This window comes from Embiotoca jacksoni, unplaced genomic scaffold, assembly GCF_022577435.1.
Source record: "Embiotoca jacksoni isolate LCO1_2020_lvr unplaced genomic scaffold, fEmbJac1.0.p SCAF_20, whole genome shotgun sequence".
Classification (NCBI taxonomy): Eukaryota; Metazoa; Chordata; class Actinopteri; family Embiotocidae; genus Embiotoca; species Embiotoca jacksoni.
The window spans coordinates 1,764,584-1,788,828 of record NW_027185341.1 but is presented as its reverse complement, the minus strand read 5'-3'; the positions used below and the strand labels follow the sequence as shown (position 1 = coordinate 1,788,828).

Sequence of the window (24,245 nt, the reverse complement as noted above, 5' to 3'; positions counted from 1 at the left end):
CAACAAAAACAGAAAGGAACCTTCACAGTTGAGACGCTGCTGCGTGTATTTCACCCTCCGGACCAGCAGGCGGCGCTGTACAGTAGCTGCAATACGTTTATAATATACGCAGCCGAGGAAGACGTTAGTTGCGGGAAAACTGAAGCGGATGACTCCTGTGTTAAAAACCAAACAGTCAGGAAAAAAACCAAACAACGACAACAAGGTAAATTAAGAAATATTTCTTTCATTACAATTAACCAGTTGCACGATGTACTTGTTTCTGTCAGATATTCGTCGATTGTCTCAAACTCGTCAGAAGAACTCGGCAGGTTGTGTTAAATTTACCGTCCAAAACAAATCAAAGCAGCTAGCAGGTCCGGCGCTTAGCTGCGACTTTAACACGTTTAACCTGCCGACTTGTGTGTGTGTGTGAACATTAAACTGTGTTTTATAACGTTATTGTATGTTTAACGACGATGACCAAACGAGTCTTCGTGACTGACTTCACGGGGATATTATGCTTCGCCAGATGTTTACTGTTTGTAACGTTACGATCTTCTAATACCAGCTGACGTTATAACTTAAGTCCATCTAAAAAGGTTGTAATGTTTAATCACAGATTACACAGATTTTTTTTTTTTTAGATATTTATAAAGGAAATTTTGACATGAATGACATTTAGCTGGAAATGGTCCATTTTATTTGAGCGTTGTTCATATAAAAGACGTCACAGTAGAACTGCAACGATTAATCGATTAAATGAAAAGCTGATTAACAGAAACCTAATGAACAATTATTTTTTTTTGGATAATCTATTACATTTTTTTCATTTTGATTTTAAAGGAAATGTCAAATTGTCTTATTCTAGCCTCTTAACTGTGGATATTTTCTGGTTCCTTTATTCCTTCATGATAATGAACTGAAAATGTAAGATAAACCCCATTACTTGATGCCAACAATGTTAGAGTGCACTATATTATGTCTTTAGTTGATGTAAGCAGCCAAACAGTGCATCACAATTCAACTAAAACTGCAGTTAATAGTTGACTAACAATTGATAAATATTATGCTGCTGAGAATTATTTTCATCATTGATTATTTGGTCAGTTAGTTGCTTAATTAATTGATTTGTTGTGTAAACCAGCTGCAGCCTAACATGACTAGTTTTGTCCCGACCAACAGTCCGCAGTCACAATGTATTCAGTTATTTATCATGGAGGACTAAAGGAAGCAGAAAATATTCACATTTAAGAAGTTGGAGTCAGAGAATTGTACCTTTTTTATATATATATATATATACTTAAGAATGACTAAAGACAATTAATTGATCATCAAAAGAATTGGGTCTTAATTTTCTGTTGATCAGTTAATCGATTCATTAAATAATCACTGCAGCTCTATGCTTGATGTTTGCACACTGGATCTGCCATCTCTAATTAAAGTTGGATTCACTGAATACTACCATCAAATACCAGCTATGCCAGTGATATGCTCTGTGTACAAGTTTGTTCAAAAACAATGGCAGTTAGTTTTGAGAGCAGTGTTTCTTTACAGCTTCTGTGTAAACTGTGATTTTTAATTTGTAGGTATCAAAAATTACAATGAAAACCCCAAAGGCCACAGATGTCAAAAAGGGGATTGCAGTCCTTTGGGAGACTCTGCAGTGTCCCATATGGTGAGTGTCAAGAAGGCTTGTTAAGTGTTTTTATTGCAAGATGAAGATGGTCACTTAATTGCTGTTGTTTTGCCCGTAGCTTGGAATTAATGACTGCACCGGTATCGACTAAGTGTGACCATCAGTTCTGCAAGTAAGGGACTGATATATCCTCCTCACTGAGATGATTAATAATGGTTTATTGAATACACTCCAATTTTTATGTATTTATTCATTTTGTAGGTTGATATATTCATTTTCTGTTCTTCCAGATTTTGTATGATGAAAATTTTGGACAACGCCAAACAAAACAGAGCCACCTGTCCCGTGTGTAAAGCAAAGATAACCAAGAGGTTGGACAGAATCAATAAGATGATACTCTACCCTTTACCCGAGTCACTGAAAACTCATTGTTATTAATACTTGCATCATTCTTTTATTGTGTGTGTGTGTGTGTGTGTGTGTGTGTGTTTGTGTGTGTGTGTGTGTGTATATATGTGTATGTACACACAGGAGCTTGCAGGAGAGCCCTGGGTTTCAGAGACTCGTAGCAGGGCTGCAGCACATGATACAAGCATATGAACACGACACTGGCACAAACTGTAAGACCTTATTAAAATGACCTACTGGAAGTGTCTTGCATTACATCATCTAATAACATTACACTTTTACATTTTCAGACTTCACTGGAATGTGCCAGCAGGAAATAGGCTCAAGGTATTTGAAAAAAAAAAAAAAAAGCCATTAAGTTTTAACTTTAACAGTAAGGCTCATTTATTCCCTCAGTCTGTTCTGCTACAATATTGTCTATTTTCCTCCACCCAGTGTCCCAGATGCTGAAACTACCAAACATCCTCACAATATATCATCTGGAGATGCACTTGAGACTGTAGAAAATGCAGAATGTGATGATCCTCCGCAATCCCACTCCTCCACTATAGCAGGTAAAACCTTGAGCTCTTATACAGCCATTTGTCTTATTACCTCAAATCCAATGCTCCATTAACTGTTATTTATGAGCTGTTTTATACCATTTTAAAATACATAGGAGATTTTGTAATTTACATCCATCTAGAAAAAGGTTTAGCCAGCCACTGTTTTGATGTAGAGCTGCAGCATTGAAGCACAATCTGAAATGCATGCATACAAAAGCAAAATTGTAATTGCTGCGGTAATGTTGTTGTTTTTCTACTTTGATAAATTCCAGTTATTAAATATTAAAGCAATTCTGTCCTGCTTGAGATTCCCTGACGCACAACAAAACCTCTCTCCTCACTTAAACCACCCGAGGCACTGCTTCAGTAATGATGTTTTAGTAGGAAGTCAATATTCATCTTATTTTGAAAGGGTATCGTCTTCCAAAAAGTTTATTATTTGTCACTTCCTTTTCCGCTTTTATAGCCCAGAATGGTTTTGCAAGACTCATGGGACTTGACGATTCCGGTCCTATGACGACAGAAAATGAAGGCCTGGATAGCGGCCTTGGTGACGTCCCACCGCCTTCTGATAGGAAAATGTGCAGCCCTGCAGATGATCTGGAACCAGTGCAAATAGAAATGTCAGATGTTGTGGAAAAGGCAACACACAAAACAAGAAGCAAAAGGAGGCGATCGGAGAACGCCTCCCTCTGTCCGCGAGTAATACCAGACGAGACAGAACACCGACCGTTAAGAAAGTCCTCAAGGCAGAAGCAGAAAAAGGAGCCCGACAAGATTCTTGAGCAGAAACAGAAGAAAAGTTTGGAGAAAGTCGCAGAGTGGCTCATGAAAGTCCCAACTGAAGGAAGTCTGGAGATTGAGGAACCGGGCGAAAACATGTACGACTCTGACAGCTGTTCTTCTGCTTCAACAATAGATATCAAGCAACACCACGTCAGTGACCTGAATCCTAAGAGAGAGCATCGCGCTAAAGCCCTCGAAGAGCAAGTGTTCGGGGCCGTGTACAAACGAGAGCGAAGAGGGACCAGGACCGTTGCTCCTCCACTATTTGTCGAACCACCAACGACCTCAGAAGCGCAGACGCATGAAATGTTAGAAGGAATAAATGACACCAGCAGTGATATTTTTAAAGAGGCAGAGCAGATAGAGGTCAGGGAGGAAAGTGATGAAGGCACACATGATGGGGAGTTGAACAACCTGCCAGAATGTGATAAAAGTAAAGATGAGGTTCCATGTCTTGTGTCTGATATCACACAACAGCAACCGAAGGCAAAGTTAAGGATGCGTAGCGCTCTGCAACGGGTCGACAGTGATTTGCAAGAGCAAGCTAAGGCAAATTCAGACGGTGTCGAGCAAAAGAAAACTGACCAGAGGAAAAGTAAAAACGCAAGGTCGGCAAAAGGCAGGACGAAGCCCCTTGTTCTGGTCGGTGTTCAAAATGGAGAAACCATACCTATGACGAGATCAGAGGAAGTCCAAGCGCAAATTGAGAATTACCCAAGCAGCGAGGAACAAGAAACTCTCATCGTAAGGAGCACCAGGAGAAGTAGAAGACTTCAGCTCTTTGCCGAGGAAGTCCAGGAAGGCCACAAGAAAGCAAACTCAAAAGCCATGGAAAAAAGCAGCAGCGGTGCAAAGCAATCTGAAATCGCTAAAAGTGAAAGATTGGACAATGCGGCGCCTAAAAATGACATGACAACGGTGCCTAAAAGAAATGGATGCGTTTATGATGAAGAAATAGGAGAAATTGAAAACCTAGAGTCCGATGAAAGAACAGCTCATCTGAGATTTGAAGAAGATGTTGCAAAAGTGCCAAATGCCGAAACTCTTTCTGAATCGAATCCTCGTCGCGTCCCCGTGGTCCCAAACTCTACCGGCCCAACCGACGAAGCAGCGGTAAATCCAACAATCGAAAGAGACGAGCCAATGAGTCACATCCCAAACAACATTCGTGCGGAAGCCTCCGTTTGCGAGGCTAAACGTGCTGAAGCAGAAAACGAGTGCGACAGGAACGACAGCGAGCTGGACACGGAGCAGCTGCTCAAGAGCTTCAAAGCCACCAAAAGGAAATCGTTCCGTCTCGGAGGTCCGAACGTGAAGAGGAACCGTCGTTCAGACAAAGGAAACAGGCAAGGTACCGAACCAGAGGAGAACCGTCGGGGTTGTTTGGGTGTCGAATCAGCAATGAAGCAGACGTTTACTGAGATATTTGAAACCGCCGACCGAGAGGCTTTAAGAGACACCGAAAAGTCATCATGTAGTGACGTGATCTCTCCGTCCAACTCGCCCATTCAGACAAGAAAAACGGTCCCTGAGAAGCCAGATAAAGTGTTGGCAGAAGCCTCGGTCCCTGACTGCTCGGGTCAGGGCGGAGCTTCGAGTAAGTGTCTCTTCAGGAATAGTCTCAGCAGTGCACTCAGTCCCAACAAAGTGTCAAAGCATCAAATGGAAAGTCCTCGTCTCTCCGTTGTCCCTCAAATTGTAGATTCAGGGCTCTGCTTCACAGCCGTCGAGCGCCAGGAGCCGAACGAAACCTCGAGGTGCTCTGAAATCGGAGAGAGTCAGCTTGATGGTGCCACGAGCGACGGTGGCAGAGTGGAGGAGATAAGAGAGTTTTACCCAGCGAACACAGCTGAACACGTCTTAATCGCCGAGTCCTCGTTAACCCCCGACGGCCTGGTGACTCCGGCCGTCCGAACCAAAGCAAAGACACAGAGCAGCGGAGAGGTCAGCCCTTACCCCTCCGTCGAGAGCCACCCGAGGAAGAAGAGAAGGGCTCAGAGGCTGGAGTCTTCATCCGACTCCAGCGGATCCAAAGAGGAGTTGCCGAGTTTGACTGAGATCTTTGGACTGCCAGCGTGTCCCTCCGCTGGGAACCGGGGAGACTCCCGTGAAGCCAACGCACCTGAGGCTGCATGTGTTGCAGCTGAGGCAGCAGAACGGTTGAGCCGTCCACCTGCATGTCCCAGTCCCGACTGTGTCAACTCCAGCCAAGCGTCTGTGGACTTGTTCGGCACGCCGGGGGAATGTGAGTTGATTGTTTTTTTTTTACGGTGTCATTTTGAGTTTTTTGTTTCAATGAAGCCAACTGTAATAGACTACATCTTCTTTTTTGTTACTAATCTGAAAACGATGTGTTTCCTGCGGCAAGAAGGTGTATGGCTTATTCTAAAAGCATGATCTCTGGCGATCTCATCTCATAAAACAATCTCCTTTGATTATTTTTCTTTCTGCAGGTGATGTTGCAGTAAATGACATTGGCGTTTCCATGGAATCATCACAATTCTTAAGCGAAGTCCTTGTTACGCAGGTAAATATAATTATGTTCACAGCTGCTTTCTTTGGTTTCATGTGAAGCTTCCATGAATCCATCCTTTGGACAACATCTGATACTTGTCAAAGTGAGCCCCACCCCCATTAATTCCAACATTCGAATCGTTTTGCTTGTACAGCGTCTAGCTGCTTTCCTTGTGCTTCCAGTGATGCACCGTCACGTTACGCCCCGTAGAGGGCAGCCACCACATCTTCCTTGAACCGAGCTGTCAGCTCGCTGGATGACAGACTACCTCACTCTGTGAAAAATGTCCCCCTCAGCAGCTTTCTAAATTGCATTTCATTTACGTTAGAGGAAATGCCGCCTCGAAGATGATTCTTGTTTTCTACCTCATCCATCTTCCAGCGCGCTCACTTTTATCTGTCGGCTGTATTTGACTGGGGAGTTCAAGTTTCACGCCCTCGGGTGTAGCGAGGGCTCGGGATTACACTCATCTGAGAATACGGAGCTCCGGTGTTATTTCACTGCGTGTCTGTATACGCAATCGATGCAGTTTGAAACATAAATTCAAAGGATGAAATTAAAATAATGAAAGCATCAATCTACTGAAGCAAAACACTTCTTTTTTTTTATTTATTTATTTTTTAAAGTAGCCCCTGTTGAAAAAGCTGTTGTCACCCCTGTTCTCTGCTTTGTGAACTCTCTCAAAAACAACCATCTTCACACTCACTTGTTCTGCCATGCCCCCCCCCCCCCCCCACACACACACACACACACACACACACACTGCTCTCTGGTAGAAAGAGCACTCATTCCCATCTAGTAATAACCGTGGCAGAGTGTGGACCCCTCCTCACAGACTGACAGTTCAAGTGCAAGACACTAAATATGCACCCAGAGCATGTGTCCCTCTATTTTCTGCCGTAAACATTGCATTTGCCGGTTTCTTTTGCCCCCCCCCCCCCCCCCCCCCTGTATTTTAATAGCGTATGACTCATTGGTAATTGTAAGCTGCCATACTTTATCCCTTTTGTCTTCTCTTTTAGCAAAAGATCGAAATGCAGAAGGAGCTGGTGAGGCTGGAGAAGCTGATGGCTCTGGTGTCAGAGGTGCTTCAGGAGAAAGAGGGCAGTCCTTCCAAAGTCCCCTCGGAAACCCGTCAGAGCAGCAAAGCCAGGGGTAAGCAGATAATAAATGTGAGCTTCTTTTTAGAGCTGAATAGATTAGTCCATAATTATATGTTTTCAGCATTTCGTAAGCCCCAAAAAAAAAAAAAATATCCTCCCGGGTTATAGCTTTGTAAATGTGAATATTTTCAGATTTTATTGTCGTCTCTGATATTAAACGGAATATCTTTTGAGCTTTGGTTGTAAAAACAAGTGAGCTGATGAACTACCTTTTGTGCAGGCAGTAAAAGACTGATCTAAATCTGATGATAATATCGTGTCTGCAGGCCCAGACCCTCACAGACGACCTCCATTTGACCGGGACGCAGGTCAAGGTTCAGGCAGGTAAGTAAAGTGTGATAGAGTGGACTTACAAAGTACAACTGCATCTATTTCTGTGAAGACATTTTCACTTCCCTTGTCATGATTTCTCTGCAAAAGTTATAAAAAAAAAATTATATATATATATATATATATATATATATATATATATATATATATAAAAAAAATTTTTTTTTTTTTTTAATCATATATATCATGATTTCTCTGCAAAAGTAAAAAAAAAAAATAAATAAATATATATATATATATATATATATAAATATTATTTAAAAAAATATATATATATATAAAAATATGCATATATACATATATATGTTTACTTTTGCAGAGAAATCATGATATATATGATTTTATATATATATATATATATATATATATATATATATATAGTGAAAGGGAAAACAATTATGAAAATAATTTAGTCACATTTATTTTTTTGATACTTTAAATCAGATCACCCCTCATCTTACTATAAACATATATGAAGGGAGTCTTTGTTTGACTATGAATACATTTTGAATAGGTGAAATTCTTTTTAAAATTAAAGATGAAAAGTATAAAAACAAATCATGAACACACAGTATTTTTTAGCAAGAATAAAGTACAACATTTTTAGTTCATACAGAAGTCCATGTTTATGCCCATGATTAACTTCATTGCTTTACCCTAAATGCTGCCTCAACTCTGGTCTAACATGACAACAAGCAGGCCACCATCAAGTCACCATTTGCAGGAAATGCAGGAAATGATGAGAGGATCTGATAAAATGCAGTGAAATGATTCTCAGGAACTGAATTGTTAGAAACCAGTTGGACATGGTGACTGTTTGCATTCCTGCAGCGACGACATTCTTGACACGTGCAATCCGTCATCCTGTATTCATCTGTCTGATAATACGGTGATTAAAAATGACAGGGAGATTTGTCGGCATGCAACTTTCTGGTCTTTCTGGTCTTATAATGGTCACAAGTTTTTTTTATTTGTGGTTGTTGTCAGTGCCTATATATTATATTTAACTAGTTTATTGCTGATGATAAGGCTGTTTTGTGTTTTGTTTTTTTCCGGTCTTTGTGCTAAACTAAGTTAACCAGCTTCTGACTGGAACCTTAAATTTAACCGACCGATGAATCAGCATAAAACAAAACACAAAAAAAGTACATGCACCACTGACTGTGTAAGACGCAGAGGAATTATTAGTCGTGAGAAATAATAGATGGGGGGGGGGGGAGTTCTTTGTTTGGACAGCAGGCCAATTAACCAATCAGCTGCCCCGATGTCACGTGACAATCTTTGAAGTCAAACCTGTTTTCGGTAACAAATGTAATTAAATGATACTTGCTTCAGTGCCTGGCATTTCAGAGGGTTGTGCGCATTGGTAGTAAATTTTAAATGGAGCCATATTTCAATACAGCCATATTAAGCAGGACAATAACAGGAGCAAGTGGCATGTAATTGGTCTCGTTCAGTCTGTAACTGAAGGAAAAAGTTAGTGCGTGTGCACGTGCGTGCGTGCGTGTGTGTGTGTGTGTGTTCTCAAAGGCTGATGCATCTCAAGAGGACAGGCGGATAATCTCGCTAATGAAGCCAGAATCTGCTTATACTGTGGAGAATAAAAAAGTCATTACTGACTGCATCTTATATGTCATTTAGGGCACTTAGAGGGAAACTTGTGTTGCCACAGTAATTTATCTCCCCCGCCTGACTGCCTCCCTCCCAACCTCTCGCCTTGCAGGGTTCTAAGTGCTGTGCTCCAGGCGAGCGAGAGAGGGAGAGAGAGGAAGAAAAAGAGGAAGCGAGTGAGAGAGAGAGAGAGAGAGAGAGAGAGGAAGAGATGGCAGATGAGAACACAGAGGGGCCTTAGCCATACCAGTTCTAAATTAAAAAGCACATATTCAGGAGTTCAATTGTGAAATTGGACAGAGTTGGCACCGGAGTGTCAGTTTTCAATGAGCTGCTCTCACTTTGGTTCAGGTAATTTAAATGCAGGCACGCTGCCAGTTGTCAGTATTACTGATGAAATATACCCAGAAGACAACAAAGAAATGGAACTTCTAAAACTTTTTCATATAAGTTTTAGTATAGCTTGTTATCCATATATAATGTAAAGGCCCGAGTTATTGGGATGGACATTTTGTCTATATCGAGTTCTGGTCCAATATTTTTTAAAGTACTCTGCATTTAAAGTTCATTCAGAGAGTGTTGGGACAAAGATACTTTAAAAATACATAGTTTGGCTCCGATGGTAATATTGCAGACAAAGTCGGGACATGCGTGCAACGGCTGTCAGGGACACGTGCTGCGTTGTTGTACAAGCGTTCATATACACGTCTCTTTTGCAGTGAAGATGTCCCAGATGCAGGACAAGACCCAAACACTGGACCACCCGATGGCCAAACCGTCACTGAGCCCAGTTTGTCGAAGCATATTCCAGAGACGGGTAAGACTGTTGGTGTGGTGTTGGAATGATCGTGACTCATGAAGTGAAGAGCTTTAACGTGTTTTTCTATGAGCTTAAAGACGCACCTGGTAGCACATGAGCAGCGCGTCTTTCTGATAGCTGCAGGTATTATGTTTTCATCCGTGCGTCCATCCCCTTCCAGTGATTGTTATATCTTTGTTAAGGCTTTGAGGGGAATTTCTTCAAATTTGGGACAGATGTTCAATCGGTACCATATCTAAGGAACGCCTTGAGGGAACCTCTTTATATGTGCCGCAAACATTTACTTGGACGGATTCGATTGTGTGATCCTGATATGTGACATGGGGAAACCCGAGTCACTGTCCCATTCTTGTGAGCCGTAACGTGCCATAACTCGGGAATAGAAGGTGAAACTGTGACTACATTTGACCTTTCGTCAGATACTGAATTAGTGACACTAATCTTTGGTGTCCGCAGTGAAACTATTGTGATTGTGGAGATCGTGTTGAAGATGTGTGCAAAGCAGCATGCTTTAAAATGTTTTGCTTCTTTGCAGCAACATTTACATTTGAAGCACTGTCCAGTGTCATGGCTACAACTTTTAATAGCCAAGCATATGAACACATACAAGATATGATATCGTATATGAGTCTGTTCAGACATGGATGTAAACTTAGACTTGACCGGTTGCTGGGGGCAGTAATTCTAGTTTAATAATGTGGTGATTCTACGCGTTTCTCTTAGTTTCTCCAAGTGTACAGAGGCTGGTCTGTATGGCAACCGCTGCACAGTGATCTGTTGCGCTTAATGAAATGTTTATATTCCGCCAACAGGGTTGAATTGAGTTCGGTGGCCTGACCTGTGTGGTCGGATGGTGATTCTTTCCGTTTGGTTTTTCGCCTCTGTACAGCAGTGCAGCCGTCCACACACACAGAGTCGAACGTAAAAGGCAACGCAGCCTCAAGGACACCGAGTTCAACTTCAGCAGCCAGAACACTGAAGAACTGTAGTTCACCTTCCGATGGAAGAGAAGACAAAGAAAATAACAGCCCTCCGGAGGACAGCTGTAAAGCCAAGCTGGTGCTGGTGTCGTCTGGATTAGGCCCCAATGAACAGGTGCCTGTTCACCCGCTCTGTAAATAAATGTGTTTATTCAGCGCAGTCAGTTGTTGAATACGTGAACTGATCAGAAGTTGTTGCCAACAGATAATGGTGAAAAAGTTTGCAAAGAGAGTCGGTGCCCGTGTGGTTTCCCAGGTGACACCAGAGGTGACTCATATCGTCATGCGTACAGGTGAGTGTGCTCGCACAGTTTAGCTGAGACTGAGAATTGATCCACCGGATTTTAATCAGCGGTTTCAAATTGGCTCGATACACAGCAGAGCAATTAAATCGTCTCTTAAAGTTTCCCTTTAGTTTTTCTTTCGAGCAAGAACATTTGCATTTCGAGAAGTACATTTGCTTTCTTTTCTAATTTAGCTACAGCCTGTTTGGGGCGTCGTTTAAAGCGCTCCTCAGAGATAAGCGCTCTGTTTCTCCTCTCACCCGCCCACTCTCCTCTATTCATCCGCTTGTTGCTAATTACCCTCTCTGATAGATTATTTTTAATTTCAAAGCTCGCTGTCTCCAAAGCTCTATATTAACTGTCACTGTTTAAGAAACCTTTTTTTTAATGGCAACCGTTTCCCGGGCAACCAAAAAAATGGGAATGCCAGGCCTCTTGGTCTTTATGGATAAAGGTTGGAAAGGAGCAGGAGGTCTCCTATTATAACCATTAGCGGAGTATAATTTAAAAAAGTTTGAAATCATTTGAAATTTATGTTCTTTGAAGCACTTTGATGACGGGCACTTGACTCCTTGCTTAAATACAAACTGTTTTTTCTTCCCTTGTAACAGGTTTAATGAGTTGTGACCAAATGTTTTGAGTTGATTTCATTCAGGAGGCCTGAAACAGTAAAACTAGTATTTAACAAGAAATACAGGAAGGCAGGCTTCTCACAATTGTTACGTGATTATAATTAATCGAGCTGACCACAATGGTTTTGCATTATCATTAGAATTGCTTCCATTCATCTGTATAGCAGCGTCATATTTCCGTCACTGTTTCTACATTGTTTTCCACTGTTGAGGTTTGACTGGTGCTCTTTCAATGACGCATCTCGTTCTGCCCGGTCTTCTGCTTTGATTTATTGGTACATTTAGCGTAGAATTATTGCCATACAATAGTTGATGATTGGTGCATGTTGTTGTCAGTTATTTCTTTTTATATTTCAGTAATAGGCTTTCTATATTTAAGGTAGTATTTCATATCTTCCCAATGCAATTTTTGTTTGCAAAGCCTAAACGGCAGACAGAAATGTAATTTTTATTTCCATATTCTTATGTTCAATCCCAATAAATGTGCTCTCCTTCTTCATAAGGTGTATGATTATAAACTATGATTAGGATTTTATTTAATTAGTGGCATAAAATGAACAACAAGTAAATTTAAAAAAAAAAATCGCAATTACTTCGGTATCAATTAATTGTCAGCTAAAGTTTCATCAATGTAACAGCCCTGGAAGAGGGTGGAGACATGGTGGCTGTCCGGTCAGGAGCGAGGCCCAGATTATGGGGTGTTTTGGGCAGTGCAAGTATGTGGGCGAGGACGGGGGCGACGACAGGTCCAGGCTGTGTTGAAAAAATGTAGAGCGTCTTACTTTAATTCATCAGAATAAATAATTTTTTATTTTATTTTTTTCTGGGTATCTATAGGACAGTTTTATGACTTATTGTACATAAGTCATAAAACTGTCCAGTAAATGAGTTAACAGTTAGTCTATGCAACTTTTTATTACATCATTTAAACCCTAAACTGACTACAGGTCAAATAAATTATAACTGTATTTGTAACGGTTGTTGGTGTGGAACAGCATTTAGTTCTTTACAGTACTTTTGTCACTAGGATTTACCCATGTAATTAAAATTTTATTAACATAAATGATAACACGGTAAGAAAGTAATTTCTGGGAAGAGTGGGCAGTAGTTATGGCCGTACGGCGCTTTATTCTGCATCGCATTGAAAGCTTTCAGTTTCTATAAGAGCACCCATTATGTATCTGCGTACTATAGTTGTGTATACACAGGCTTATTCTGTCTCTTTTTTTTTCTTTAGTGAAACTTGCCCACCACCACTTTGTGAGACTTTCAAGAGTCACTTAGGAAATTCTTCTGAGCTCCTTAGGAATATATATTTCTACGATCACCTCATGAAGTAACTCTGGAAATGTCAGCACTTAATTCAAAAGTAAAAGATTTGTATTTTCAGCTAATTCTGTATTGATGAACCTACAAAGGAAAGCATAGATGTATTCTTGCACATCTTTTCACACATCTCTGCATGTTCTCTGTTTCTCTGCCAGACGAACAACTGGTATGCGAGCGCACACTGAAGTACTTCCTTGGCATCGCAGGCAGGAAGTGGGTGGTGAGCTTCCAGTGTAAGTATGACTTTTTTTTTTTTTTTTTTTTTTGTCAAGCTCCATCACGGATGAGTTTGGAACAATTACTCCAAAAACAAAACAGCCTGATGTGGAGGGATAGGCTGGAATAAAAGCCAGTGTTACATAATACAGTAGCCACCAGAGCAGTGTTTGTGCTTCTGACAACAAGCTCACCAAATTTTTTTTCTTATTTCCTCTCCCCAGGGATTTCTGAGTGCTTCAAACAAAAGAAACTCTTAGATGAGGTACGCTCGCCTGTGTGCTCCTTGAATTTATACGCTGGTGATTTCCAGTTGCTTCTGTGCGTGTTGCTATGTTGAATTAAAGCTGTGTGATGAATCTCTCCGTGCTGTTTGCTGTGATACCTCATAAATTATTTGTCATCCATTTGCTGTAGCAGTCCTTACGTCTGCTTCTTTGATATGCTCCGTTGCCGGGCTCTGTTTTGTACCGCTGTTAATTTAAAACAATTTCTCCATCCGTATGTAGCGTACGTAGAAATGCACTCCATATAATTAAAAGATGATGTCTGTCAAATTGAAGAATGTTCAGTTGCACTCTGAAGAGCGGAGCTGACCCGCTGTTAGCGGCCTCTCCATTTACACTCGGTCCTCATCGTCCTCCTTGGAGTTTTAGATCAGATCGAATACTTGTTTGAACCTTCTTTTCTTTTTAAGATAGTAGAAGACATTCACAAACGCATGATGGTGTGTCATTTTGCTTTGCTTGTCAACAGAGTCCGTTTGAAGTGAGAGGTGATGTGGTGAATGGGGCCAACCACCAGGGGCCCTGGAGAGCCCGCACCACTGAAGACAGTAATGTGAGTCCTTCATACACTGATCAGGACTGTGGATTATTAAGTGTTAATCTGATGTAAATATCTTTTAAGAGGTAAGAACTACAATTAGGAATGGTGCAGTGAAGGTGAATCTTTTACAGTACCTAGTACTTGTGCATTAAAATAGCATTTAAAAAAAAAAAAAAAAACTTTTCTGAATCCAGGTTGGGGAGGTTTATGGGTTTAAAAAAGAAAAGAAAAGAAGACGAACAGAAAATAGTGTTTTCCATTACGCTTTGCAAGCTCAGGTTTGACTAAGGTTTCTCTATAGCAAGCCTCATCAATGTAGGCCAGATAACTGCTAACATATCTATTGGGCCGTACATGCAAGTGTGTGCTAATATATCTATTAACATTACTCTGTAAGTTTTAAGTTATTCGTAGCCATTCATTGACAAAATATTCTGCGTGGCACTTGAACCCCCGGTGGTCTTCCTGTGCGGCAATCTTGCTTTGGCATAGCATAGCCCTGCTCAATGGCATCATCAAACTGCCAAGTCTTGAAACTTAAGCAAACAGCACGACAACAAAATAACATTTAAAAACAATTGTTCAAAGTTTGGCCAAAAAGAGTGGTATTCATCCAGGACCCAATTAAAAGCTACCGGATCTGTCTTTTTACTGGTCCTCTCCGTGTGCCTGTCATTTGAGGTGCACATGGCAGCGTGCTTCAGGTCGAATTTCTTAACCAGCACACCTATGATGCTCCTTAGCAACTGCTTTTTTGTATCAGGGTTTTAACAAGTAAATGCATTCCAGAGTATTTCCGATACTTGTGAATATGGACTCTGATATGGAGTCGTTGTATTTCCAGAATGGCCCATGTTTTGTCAGTCCTGAACATTACTGCCGCCGACTGGATTTTAATGACGTGCGGCATTCATTTGGACAGCTATCTCGCAATATTAACCAAAATGGAAAATATTTCATGAATCTGACTCCTGACTTGGATTCATTCAAAACATAAAGGGGTCTTCCTTGGCACATGCTACACCTGTCTACCACATTTTATGAAAATTGGGCTGGTAGTTTTTCCATTTTACTCCTGAAAATCAAACAAACTGTAAAAAAAAAACATGAAGTAAACAGTACATAATGATATGTCAGGGCATTTTTCCTTCATTCGATGGGACTGTAGAGTGAGATGGAATGGGGAGAAAAAAAGGCACCAATCAAAACCACTAGACTTCATCGGCACTGTTATTAAAGAGTGAACATGAAGCATCGCTCTCAGCCCAAAACAAAGCCATAAACAGTATGTAGTGAAGAGGCACCTCTCTAAATCAAAATATCAACGTATCAAAGGGACTTGCTCTCTATTTCACTCGCATCTTCATCAGAATGACTGACATTATTTTCCGCTTCAGTTCATTCTCTCACATTATCAACCCTCTCTGTGCTGTAGATTATAGATCTAGTCAAGAGGCCGCCAACCACTCAGCATGATCTCGACACTAAAAACATGTCAACAACACTCGTCTTGTTTTAGGAAAAAAAACACAATGATTAAAACTGGTTAGAAGAAAAAAAAATCAACACATTAGCTGTTGCTATGATTAAGCGCGCTGTTTGAAGAGTCGGATTCAATGTGGAAAATTGAATAAAATGTCCCAATTACAAGCAGCACTTGAACTTGTTTCCTTGTATTGCACCAGTCTCTTAGCTCAGGCCCTGTTGTGAAAAGCTAATTGTAATTTTCCTCTTGGTGTAAGGCCAGCAGGACCGGTTCTGTTGCCACTGAGGGGGAAAATTAGAAATGGCTAGATGTCATGTTGGCCGTATCGCTGCCTTTGAAGAACCTCCGCTAATTGAATTAGCTAGTAATTTCAGGCTTATTTAAGTGGCTCCAACGCTGCGCCGGCACTTTGATGGAGCCAGATAGATTGTCCTGTACATATTCGCTTTCTGCCACCTGTGCCAGTGTGACAAACAGACTAACAGAATGAAATGGAGAGGCAGGGAGTCCGTCACCAGAATGCTGATGCTCGGGAAATCAGTCAAAGAAACCGTGTGTGTTGTCGGATGTGCACCTTATCACACTCTTAATACCTCCTGAAGGACATTACGTGTTGTCTAAATTAAAAATCTGTAACGGAAACACTTTTTCATCTCACCAAGCACCTCTGGCTAATGATCGTTATGGACGTACAGGGAGGCGTGAGAAATTTCTTTCTCTAGTCGCTCTGACGTTTATCTTCCAAACACTTCTGCATATTCCACTGTGAGTTGCACATTTCCTTCCTGTGGTTACTGTGGTTCAAGGAAACAAGTTTACATTCCCATTTGGAGCGAGCTTATTGACCCTGAGTGCAATAAAACAATATGTCCCCGGTGTCGGGCAGGTCGTTTTTCTTGGCGTGCGTTAAGCGTGATATTACCTCGGGAGAAGGTGGTTCTGTTTGCTCTTTTCTGCTCGACTCATCCCTGAATTTACAACATTACACTGCAAAGAGGGGGGAAAAAAAATAGAACAAGGTCTAGAGGGTTATTTTACACGGTAAGTGAGGAATACCAGCTGTAAATTGTAGGTTATGCTCGAAGAAGTGTTTCAGCTCCACCAGTCCAACCCTTTACACAGGTGAAGAGTTCAGGAACAACTGTGACCGCGGTAATGGATGCTCTCATGCAGCACTTTTGAACATTTTCTGAGGGTTGAATTCACTGAATAAATGTCCTTTTCTTTTTTTACTAGACTATAGATATTTTGTAGTTTTGCAGAGATTTCACTGTAGATTATTTTATTCTTACCTCGTACCTTCTTTTTGTCTTTAGCTGCTCATGAGGGGCTTCAGGATCTGCTTCCAAGGGCCTTTTACAGACATGACAACAGGTAAACAACAACATGATCTGCTGGAGGTAACTTAATGGAGCTCAGGCTGAAATGAAACATGCGAACACAGTTCATGTGACATCAGTTAAAGAAAGCAGCCGCTTCTTCAAAATATCGAACTGTATATTAGAGAGACTTTATTTCGTGTCTTTATTCAGTAGATGGTGGGCTAAACTGGAGTTTTTAGGCCAACATCCAGCATTAATATTTGAGTTTCAAAAAGAAAAAAAGTTCAATTTTGTTTGGTCATCACAGAAATAGTTGATTTAAAAGACAATCTAAATGTCTGAGAGCTCAATAAGAATCATCTTCCACTATCCCGACCACCAAATACTGCTTTTACATGTCTTTTACAAAAAAAAAATGTCCCCTCGGGGATTAATAAAGTAAATACCTACCTACCTACCTACCTTGTCTAGCCAGTCATAGCCGGGCCGACTGTATCTCCGTCCTACTGTGCCAGCACTGGAGAACGGTCTGCCTGCACCCACAGCTCGTTCTATGTTCTACGCAAAAATGCTTTGGCTTGTTTGTATTTCTTTAAACCAATCACAAACATCTTTACTGGCGCCGAGCCCGGTAGCAGCATCGTAGTGTTGGGAGGGAAGCGAGCCCGGACATGAAAACAACTAAATCCCCGCAAAAGACCGGAAAAACCAAGCACACCTGCCTCATTGCGTGATCCAAATCTTTATCATAACGGGCCATTTTCAGCGTACAAATTGCTAGCTCAGACGTTGTCGTTGTTGTTTTTGACAGAAGTAGTCGGTCAAAGGCCGTTTTACACCAGCACGCTAGATCCAGCAAGGCAGGCTGCACGGGGTAATTCACCTCTTAGCAGCTCACACATGATTGTGCGATCAACTTTTCATTTAACTCTCAGCAAAACAGGAAGATACTTAACAATTCCTTTCAGTGGTTGCGTCTTAATGCACGTTCAAAGTGACACATGCTACAGTCCAAAATAAACGACTCATTGTGCTCCGCTGGACATATAATGCTGGCAACACCAGCTGCGGGTCACATCCTGCCTTTTTTTTTTTTTTTTTTTTTTTTTTTTTCATTGTGATTGAAGATTTCAGGGCAACTGTTCACATCAGATGTGATCTGATACGGTCCGGTGTTCACGCATTTAATCAGAACAGCTGTGACGTGGGAAAGAGATGAATACATAATGTGTTTAATCAAATCCCTAAAGATGGATATCTGTCACGTGCATATCTATTGTCTGCTTATTGCAGTAGTTGCCACTATTGCGTCACTTAATCAAGCAACAGCTTGATAACAACACATCTCCTTTCTCACAATAAGGTGTTTTTGATCATGGCGCGTTAGGATGCGTTTTGGCTTTCGGTCATGTTCAGTTCTTTAATATTTTGAATCTCGGGGGGGGGGAGTATAGTTCAGCTTGAAAGCCAGCATTTCTTTGGAGGCAGGGGGATAAATGTGTTCCCGACACACACACTTTAAGACGGGAGGGTCTGTGCAGAAACAACACAGCCAGGAAATCATTAGTTTCATTGTTTACGTGGTACAGTGTTTTTTTGAGTGGTTTATGAAAAGGTTTTAACTACCGCTGTGTGCCCGATTTAAAATTTTGCTTTATTGGTCTGGGCTTGTTTGTTTTGATTGACCTGTTCATGTGGAGCATTTTTATTCCGTTTTGTCTCTTAAATTGAATATTAATCAGAGTATCAGGCTCCAAATAAAGGTACCCGCTGTCTCTGGGTTCCCGCAGACTTTTCTTTAGCATTTCTTTTTTTTTTTTTTTTTTTATTGCAAATGATCATTCGTTGAAACCAGTTCCACTCTCTAATTAATGAAAAGTGCTCCTTTTGAAAATTTAATTGAGCATAATTACATTTCCCGAAAGTCCACCTTGCTAATGCGTAGTGATGACATTAAATGAGTTATTGCTTCATGCAGTATTTTTACAGACTTCGTAAAAAAAAAAAAAGGTTGCACGCAAGGTTGAGAGGAGAGTAAAGGTTTTTTTTGTTTGTTTTTTTTATATATCAGAAAAATGTAAAACATCTTGTGTTTCTGACATTTCACTGTAAAATCATTGAACCTTTTTTTTTTTTTTTATACCTTGAAATGTATGTAATGAAAGGGCTGAACAAGACTGCTGCTGGTCAGACACATAAAAACATTGGTCATTCTCTCCTCCATCTACTTTGATTTTCTCTCCCACTGTGGTTCAATCTTGCGGATGAGGAGCACAATGAAAAACACTGTAGGAATTTTAACACCGAGACGATGTCTCTGATTACTCGCCTCGAAAATGAAGATTTAAAAACTGTCATTTGCGTAAACCTTTGAACAACAACAAAAAAAATGGCTAAAAACCTAAGGTGTTATTTCATGTCTTTTTTTTTTTTTTTTTTTTTTGCCGTCACGCGCTGTTCGTACAGAATTACTTTCCTCCACCTTGTTCAGTCTTCTTGATGTCTGTGTCCTGCAGGACTCGCGACAGACTCCCGCCTCGCTTTTAAAGATAATAAAAAGAAGTAGAGTTAAAGTAGCTCAAGCAGCCTTTGACTGACGGTGAGAATTAGATTGAAACGTGCTGGTTTTAACTCCCGTCTTTTCGGCACCGGAGAACAATGTCAAGTGATTCCATCGTGTGGGTGGATCGACTGCGGACCGAGGAGCCGTGCGAGATGCTTCCGGTGTGGTGTTGACGCACTGCACAGTTGCTGTGGAGTCACTTAACTCCATGGAAATGAGTTCTGAAGAGAAAGTGGAAATGCGCTGTGGAAGAAATACAATGATCTCGGTTCGCGCACCAAGTCTAAGTCTAGTTTTTGAACTTCAATTCGAAAAGGTTTTAAACTGTTACTGTAAACTGACCTCCTAAGCTGAAGGGTGAAAGGAGCTCGGTTGCTCTTTATACAAAATACCTCCTTGCTTTGCTCTTCAGGCGCGGTCGAGCGGACAGATAGATCATTGGTGAAGGTCTCTGGGGAGGAGGGGGGGGGGGGAGGAGGAGGAGGCACGTTGCTTAAAAACCTACGAGGCAGCGTTCTTTGGTTTCCTTCTTCCTGGGGCTCTTAAAGTGCTCGTGCGGCATCCTCCCGCTGCCGGCTGGATCGATGAAGCTTTGCTAATGGGTTGACATCTGCTAGCTAGCGTGAGTCGCTTAAAGACTTTCTCGTACACGGCACAAACACAAGGATGCAGTCTGTTTCCTGGAGCTCAACAGGATTTCATTCATTATTTAACCTCTCGAGTTTCTGTATGATACATGATCCATGATGAGCTGATCTGCGGTCTACACAACAAGTTCATTGATGTTTTCTGAGGTACCAAACACGGGAAGCTGATGAGTTCCCTTTTTTTTTTTTTTTTTTTTTTGAAGGCACGTGTGGTATTTCCTGTGATGTGCTGCAATATAAACACATTTTTCCTCAACACGGTTAGATGTATGTTGACTGACCGAGTCAAACGCACATATTGCTTTGAGTGGAGGCTGAAGTATTGACCTGTTTTCTATCTCTCTCATTAAGGAAGTCTCGAGTTTGAAATAAGTCCGTTCCGTTTCCCCTCGAGGTTAAAAGCAATGAAACCGGGAAAAAAAAAAAATATATAGATTTGTTGTGACTGCGGATCATTTTTCATACAGAGTACCCTCCAAAAACAGTCCCAGTTTACACTCAACACTTTGTGTGTTTATCCAAGATGAAATGGAGTGGATGGTGGAGCTCTGTGGAGCAGCTGTCGTCAAAGATCCACTTCTCCTGGACAGTAAACAGGTAAGAGCATCCAGCTCCTCCCACTGGGGAAAAATAAACTCAAAACTGCTGTGCTGTCTTCATGTTGGCCAGTATTCTGTTAATAATGACACCTGGGATTGTTTTGACATCGGATCAGTGGTATCTTTGAGTTTCCAGGAGAGGGATCTTAACAGGAGACTGATCAACTAAGTCTTTTCTAATTGATCTTATTGGATTCCCCCCTCCCCCTTATTCTTTCGTCTTAATTGTCTTAATTGTTTTTAAATGTCCTTTTCTTTTGCCTTATGTTTTGATGCTTGTAATGGTTTCATGTGAAGCACTTTGAATTGCCTTGTTGTTGAAATGTGCTACACAAATAAACTTGCCTTGTCTAATGTTTTAGTTTTGATGCTTGAACTTCACTTAATTACCAGGATGTGCATATTTTATTCCTTTTTAAAATAAGCAAATCATCAGATGCAGGGATTACAGAGCAACAACTCTTTGTCTTATGAAGCTGCATAAGACCGTTGGGTGCCTCCAGGGTGCCTCCAGGGTTTGATGTTATTTTTGAAAATAGCACATTCATGCTCTGTTGTTCAGCAAATGTGACACTAATTGTGGTTAAAAAGGCTAAATTTAATATTAATGACGCGCAGATGCAGCGACCACAGTCACTGTTTAATCAGCAGTCTAATACATAATGTTGCTAAAAAGGTAAACAGACAAGCAAGTTTAAATACACAGCTTTCTGGACTGGCCATAAGTACATATATATATATATATATATTTTTATTTTTTTTTGTCGGAGTGCTCACATGGTATCTTTGTTTTGTTTTGTTCCACAGAATTCCCGTCAGCTGGTTATCGTACAGCCCCGAACAGACTCGTCGTCTTCCACATACAACAGTGAGTCTCATTTGAAAATAATATCTCATTTTCAACCTCTACTTTTATAACAAACCGCAAAATAACACTATTCTCACTTAGTCGTTGCCTCTCTGTCTCACACACACACACACACACACACACACACACACACACACACACACACACACTCACACTAACCCTAACCCTACCAACAAACCCTTCCACATACAGAGTTCATCTATTGGTGTTAATTAAAAATCTATATACTGTATTAGTAACTGCACATAACATTGTCCTAGGTCAGATTTCATATACGAACACACTGTAGGGAATGGCCTTCCCACGAGCTTAGACATTGTGACTGCTGTGCATGTTTCGGCACCTGTCTCTCTTATTATTATTATTGCGTGGATTTTGAGTGCGTTTGTGCTCCTGCGAGGACCAATTGGAGAGTGACAGGACGGTGAAATGGCAGACGGTGCCAAACAAAAATGAGACCGGCTCCCAACTAGAGTGACTTGCCAGGAAAGCAAGTGTGAAGGAAGTTAGGTAGCAGAGAAATGGCCAAGAGGAAGAAAAAAAAAAATGTAAAATTGTAGCGGGTGGGGGGGGGGGGGAAATGTCAAAACAAGTCGGCCGCAGAAGAGAGAGGCTGCCATAACGCGAGGAGAGCTGACAGTTGGAAACCGAGAGGGAGAAAGTGCCTCTGCGTCTCCCCTCCTCCTGGCTCCCTAATTTGCCCTGCTGCATATTTAATGCAGCTTTTCCGATTCCACGTCCTCTGGCACCGATAGCCCAGGTAATCAAGCAGCCCCTCAGTCCCCCTCCTCTATCGCCCTGCATCCCTTCCCTCTCAACCATCCTCCCGTACAATAGATACGTGTAAATGCTCTGTATGTACACGCGTGTTTCTATAAAACACAAATACTCGTGTCCCGTTGGTTAAAGTGTCTGTTCATACATGTGGTTCTTTCATCTTTGGAGTTTTTTTTTTTTTTAACCTCGTGGTGTTCAGATGGGTTGGTTGCGTCAACATATTTATTATGAGCTTGTTTATGAAACGTGTTTTTGCTCTCGTCTCGTTTATTCCAGAGATCTTGAATTACTCTTTGTCAGTGATCTGTGCAGGCAGGTCTTCCGCTGAACTAAAACAAAAAAGAATATGAAGTATAATCAGCTGCAAAAGATGAATACTGACATACCGTTAGAACGGTTCGCTCTGAATGTGGCATAAGAGCGGAAGCATTGAACATGTGGCTTTAAAAGTCGAAAATGTTTGAAGCTCTCGACCTGAGCTTCTCCAGCCTCACGCCCACACTACACTCGTGTCCTGTTGGTTAAAGTGTCTGTTCATGCATGTGGTTCTTTCGTCTTTGGAGTTTTTTTTTTTTTTTTTAACTGTTGTCCACTCCGCAGGTCTCTCCAGACAAGCCGCAGTTGTGTCCCGCAGTTGGTTGTTGGATACCGTTGCGACCTACACACTCCAAAACTACAACAATTACACGGCATGAGTTGAGGAGCTGGTAGTCCCGCCCGCTCATCACTCGCGTTACTATTACGTTTTTTTTTTTTTCCATGTCCATTTCTTTAACTCTGCTGTCATTCATATTCTGTATTTTGTCTGTGTATAATGTATATAAAGCTCAATCAAAAAAAATTTGCCTGAGTTCAGCCTTCTTTTTGGATGTTTTATAGAACGGGTTTCGATACGCACAAATATTTGCCAGCGCCGCTCACAGTGACCGTGTAGAAAAGCCCACAGTGCGCTCGCAGAGTAGCAAGCCCGTTTTAAATAGAGTCCCAAAAAACGTGTTCAGAAACTACAGAACTACGTGCGAGTCTGTTCTGATCTCAATGCCGCAGACATGATGCAGAACAGTGAGATAATTAGTTGACTGTGACCAAAGAATTGTGAATAATAATGTTTGTTTGTTTGTTCGGGCTGAGTACTGAATTTCAATCCCAAACCAACTCGATTTTTTTGTTAGCAGACCCTCACACCACCCTCAGTATCATACTTGGGGGGGGGGGGGGGGGGGGGGGGGTTTGGAAAAGAACCATTCACAGTGTTTGTATTTGATGTCTCCTGTCAGGTCCAATGTTTTTGTTTTTTTTTTGTTAATAAACTCTTTCTTGTTTCCACAGTTCTGTGACTTGTTTGCTAATCCCCAGTGGACGCCAGCTTTCTGTTGATAGTGGACATCCTGTAGGTTTCCTGAACGTAGTCTGCATGCTGCTACATGTTCTGCACAGGCCTTTCTTGAATTATTGAACAGCCTTTGTGTGGGAATAAGATGGGAAAGCAGAGATTTGCAGGCGTGATTCGAATGACGGCAGAAACATGACCCCTCTCTGTGCACAATGTGCGCACTTCCGTGTAATCTGAAGATGAAGGAGCATATCGGATATGGCCTCGATGAATAATCGCCGTCATGCAGCTGTGACACGTTTGTGAGCATTGGTTTGTTGGCAAGATTGAAAACATATTGTCCTTCATTAAATAGATAAGTCCTAACTAGCTCATTAGTAGTTGATCTGTTTATTTTTTTCATTTTAATTATTTATTTGGTCAATAAAATGTCAAAAAAGCCCAAGTTATCGAATAGATTTATTTAATCCCCACTGACCTAAAACCCAATGATGTTCAGTATGTTAAATTAAACAACAAAGAATATTTGATTATTTTGCCTGGAAGTAAACTAAATTGCCTCATCAGCTATCAAAATAGTTGCCT

At 41.2% G+C, this 24,245-nt stretch overlaps 1 protein-coding gene across 1 annotated transcript; it reads left to right on the top strand.

Annotated features, from left to right (window-relative positions):
* Positions 1 to 94: 94 nt before the first annotated feature.
* On the top strand, positions 95 to 23,513 carry LOC138201932 (breast cancer type 1 susceptibility protein homolog). The gene is made up of 21 exons (XM_069155531.1): positions 95 to 205; positions 1,569 to 1,657; positions 1,737 to 1,790; positions 1,909 to 1,989; positions 2,150 to 2,238; positions 2,317 to 2,353; positions 2,462 to 2,580; positions 3,038 to 5,602; positions 5,811 to 5,884; positions 6,895 to 7,027; positions 7,302 to 7,359; positions 9,696 to 9,793; positions 10,686 to 10,891; positions 10,982 to 11,069; positions 13,177 to 13,254; positions 13,462 to 13,502; positions 13,994 to 14,077; positions 16,868 to 16,925; positions 20,607 to 20,680; positions 21,490 to 21,550; positions 22,928 to 23,513. The coding sequence occupies exons 1-21, from the start codon at positions 149 to 151 to the stop codon at positions 23,020 to 23,022; spliced, it is 4,239 nt and encodes a 1,412-aa protein (XP_069011632.1). The 5' UTR covers positions 95 to 148; the 3' UTR covers positions 23,023 to 23,513.
* The last annotated feature ends 732 nt before the right edge of the window (positions 23,514 to 24,245 follow it).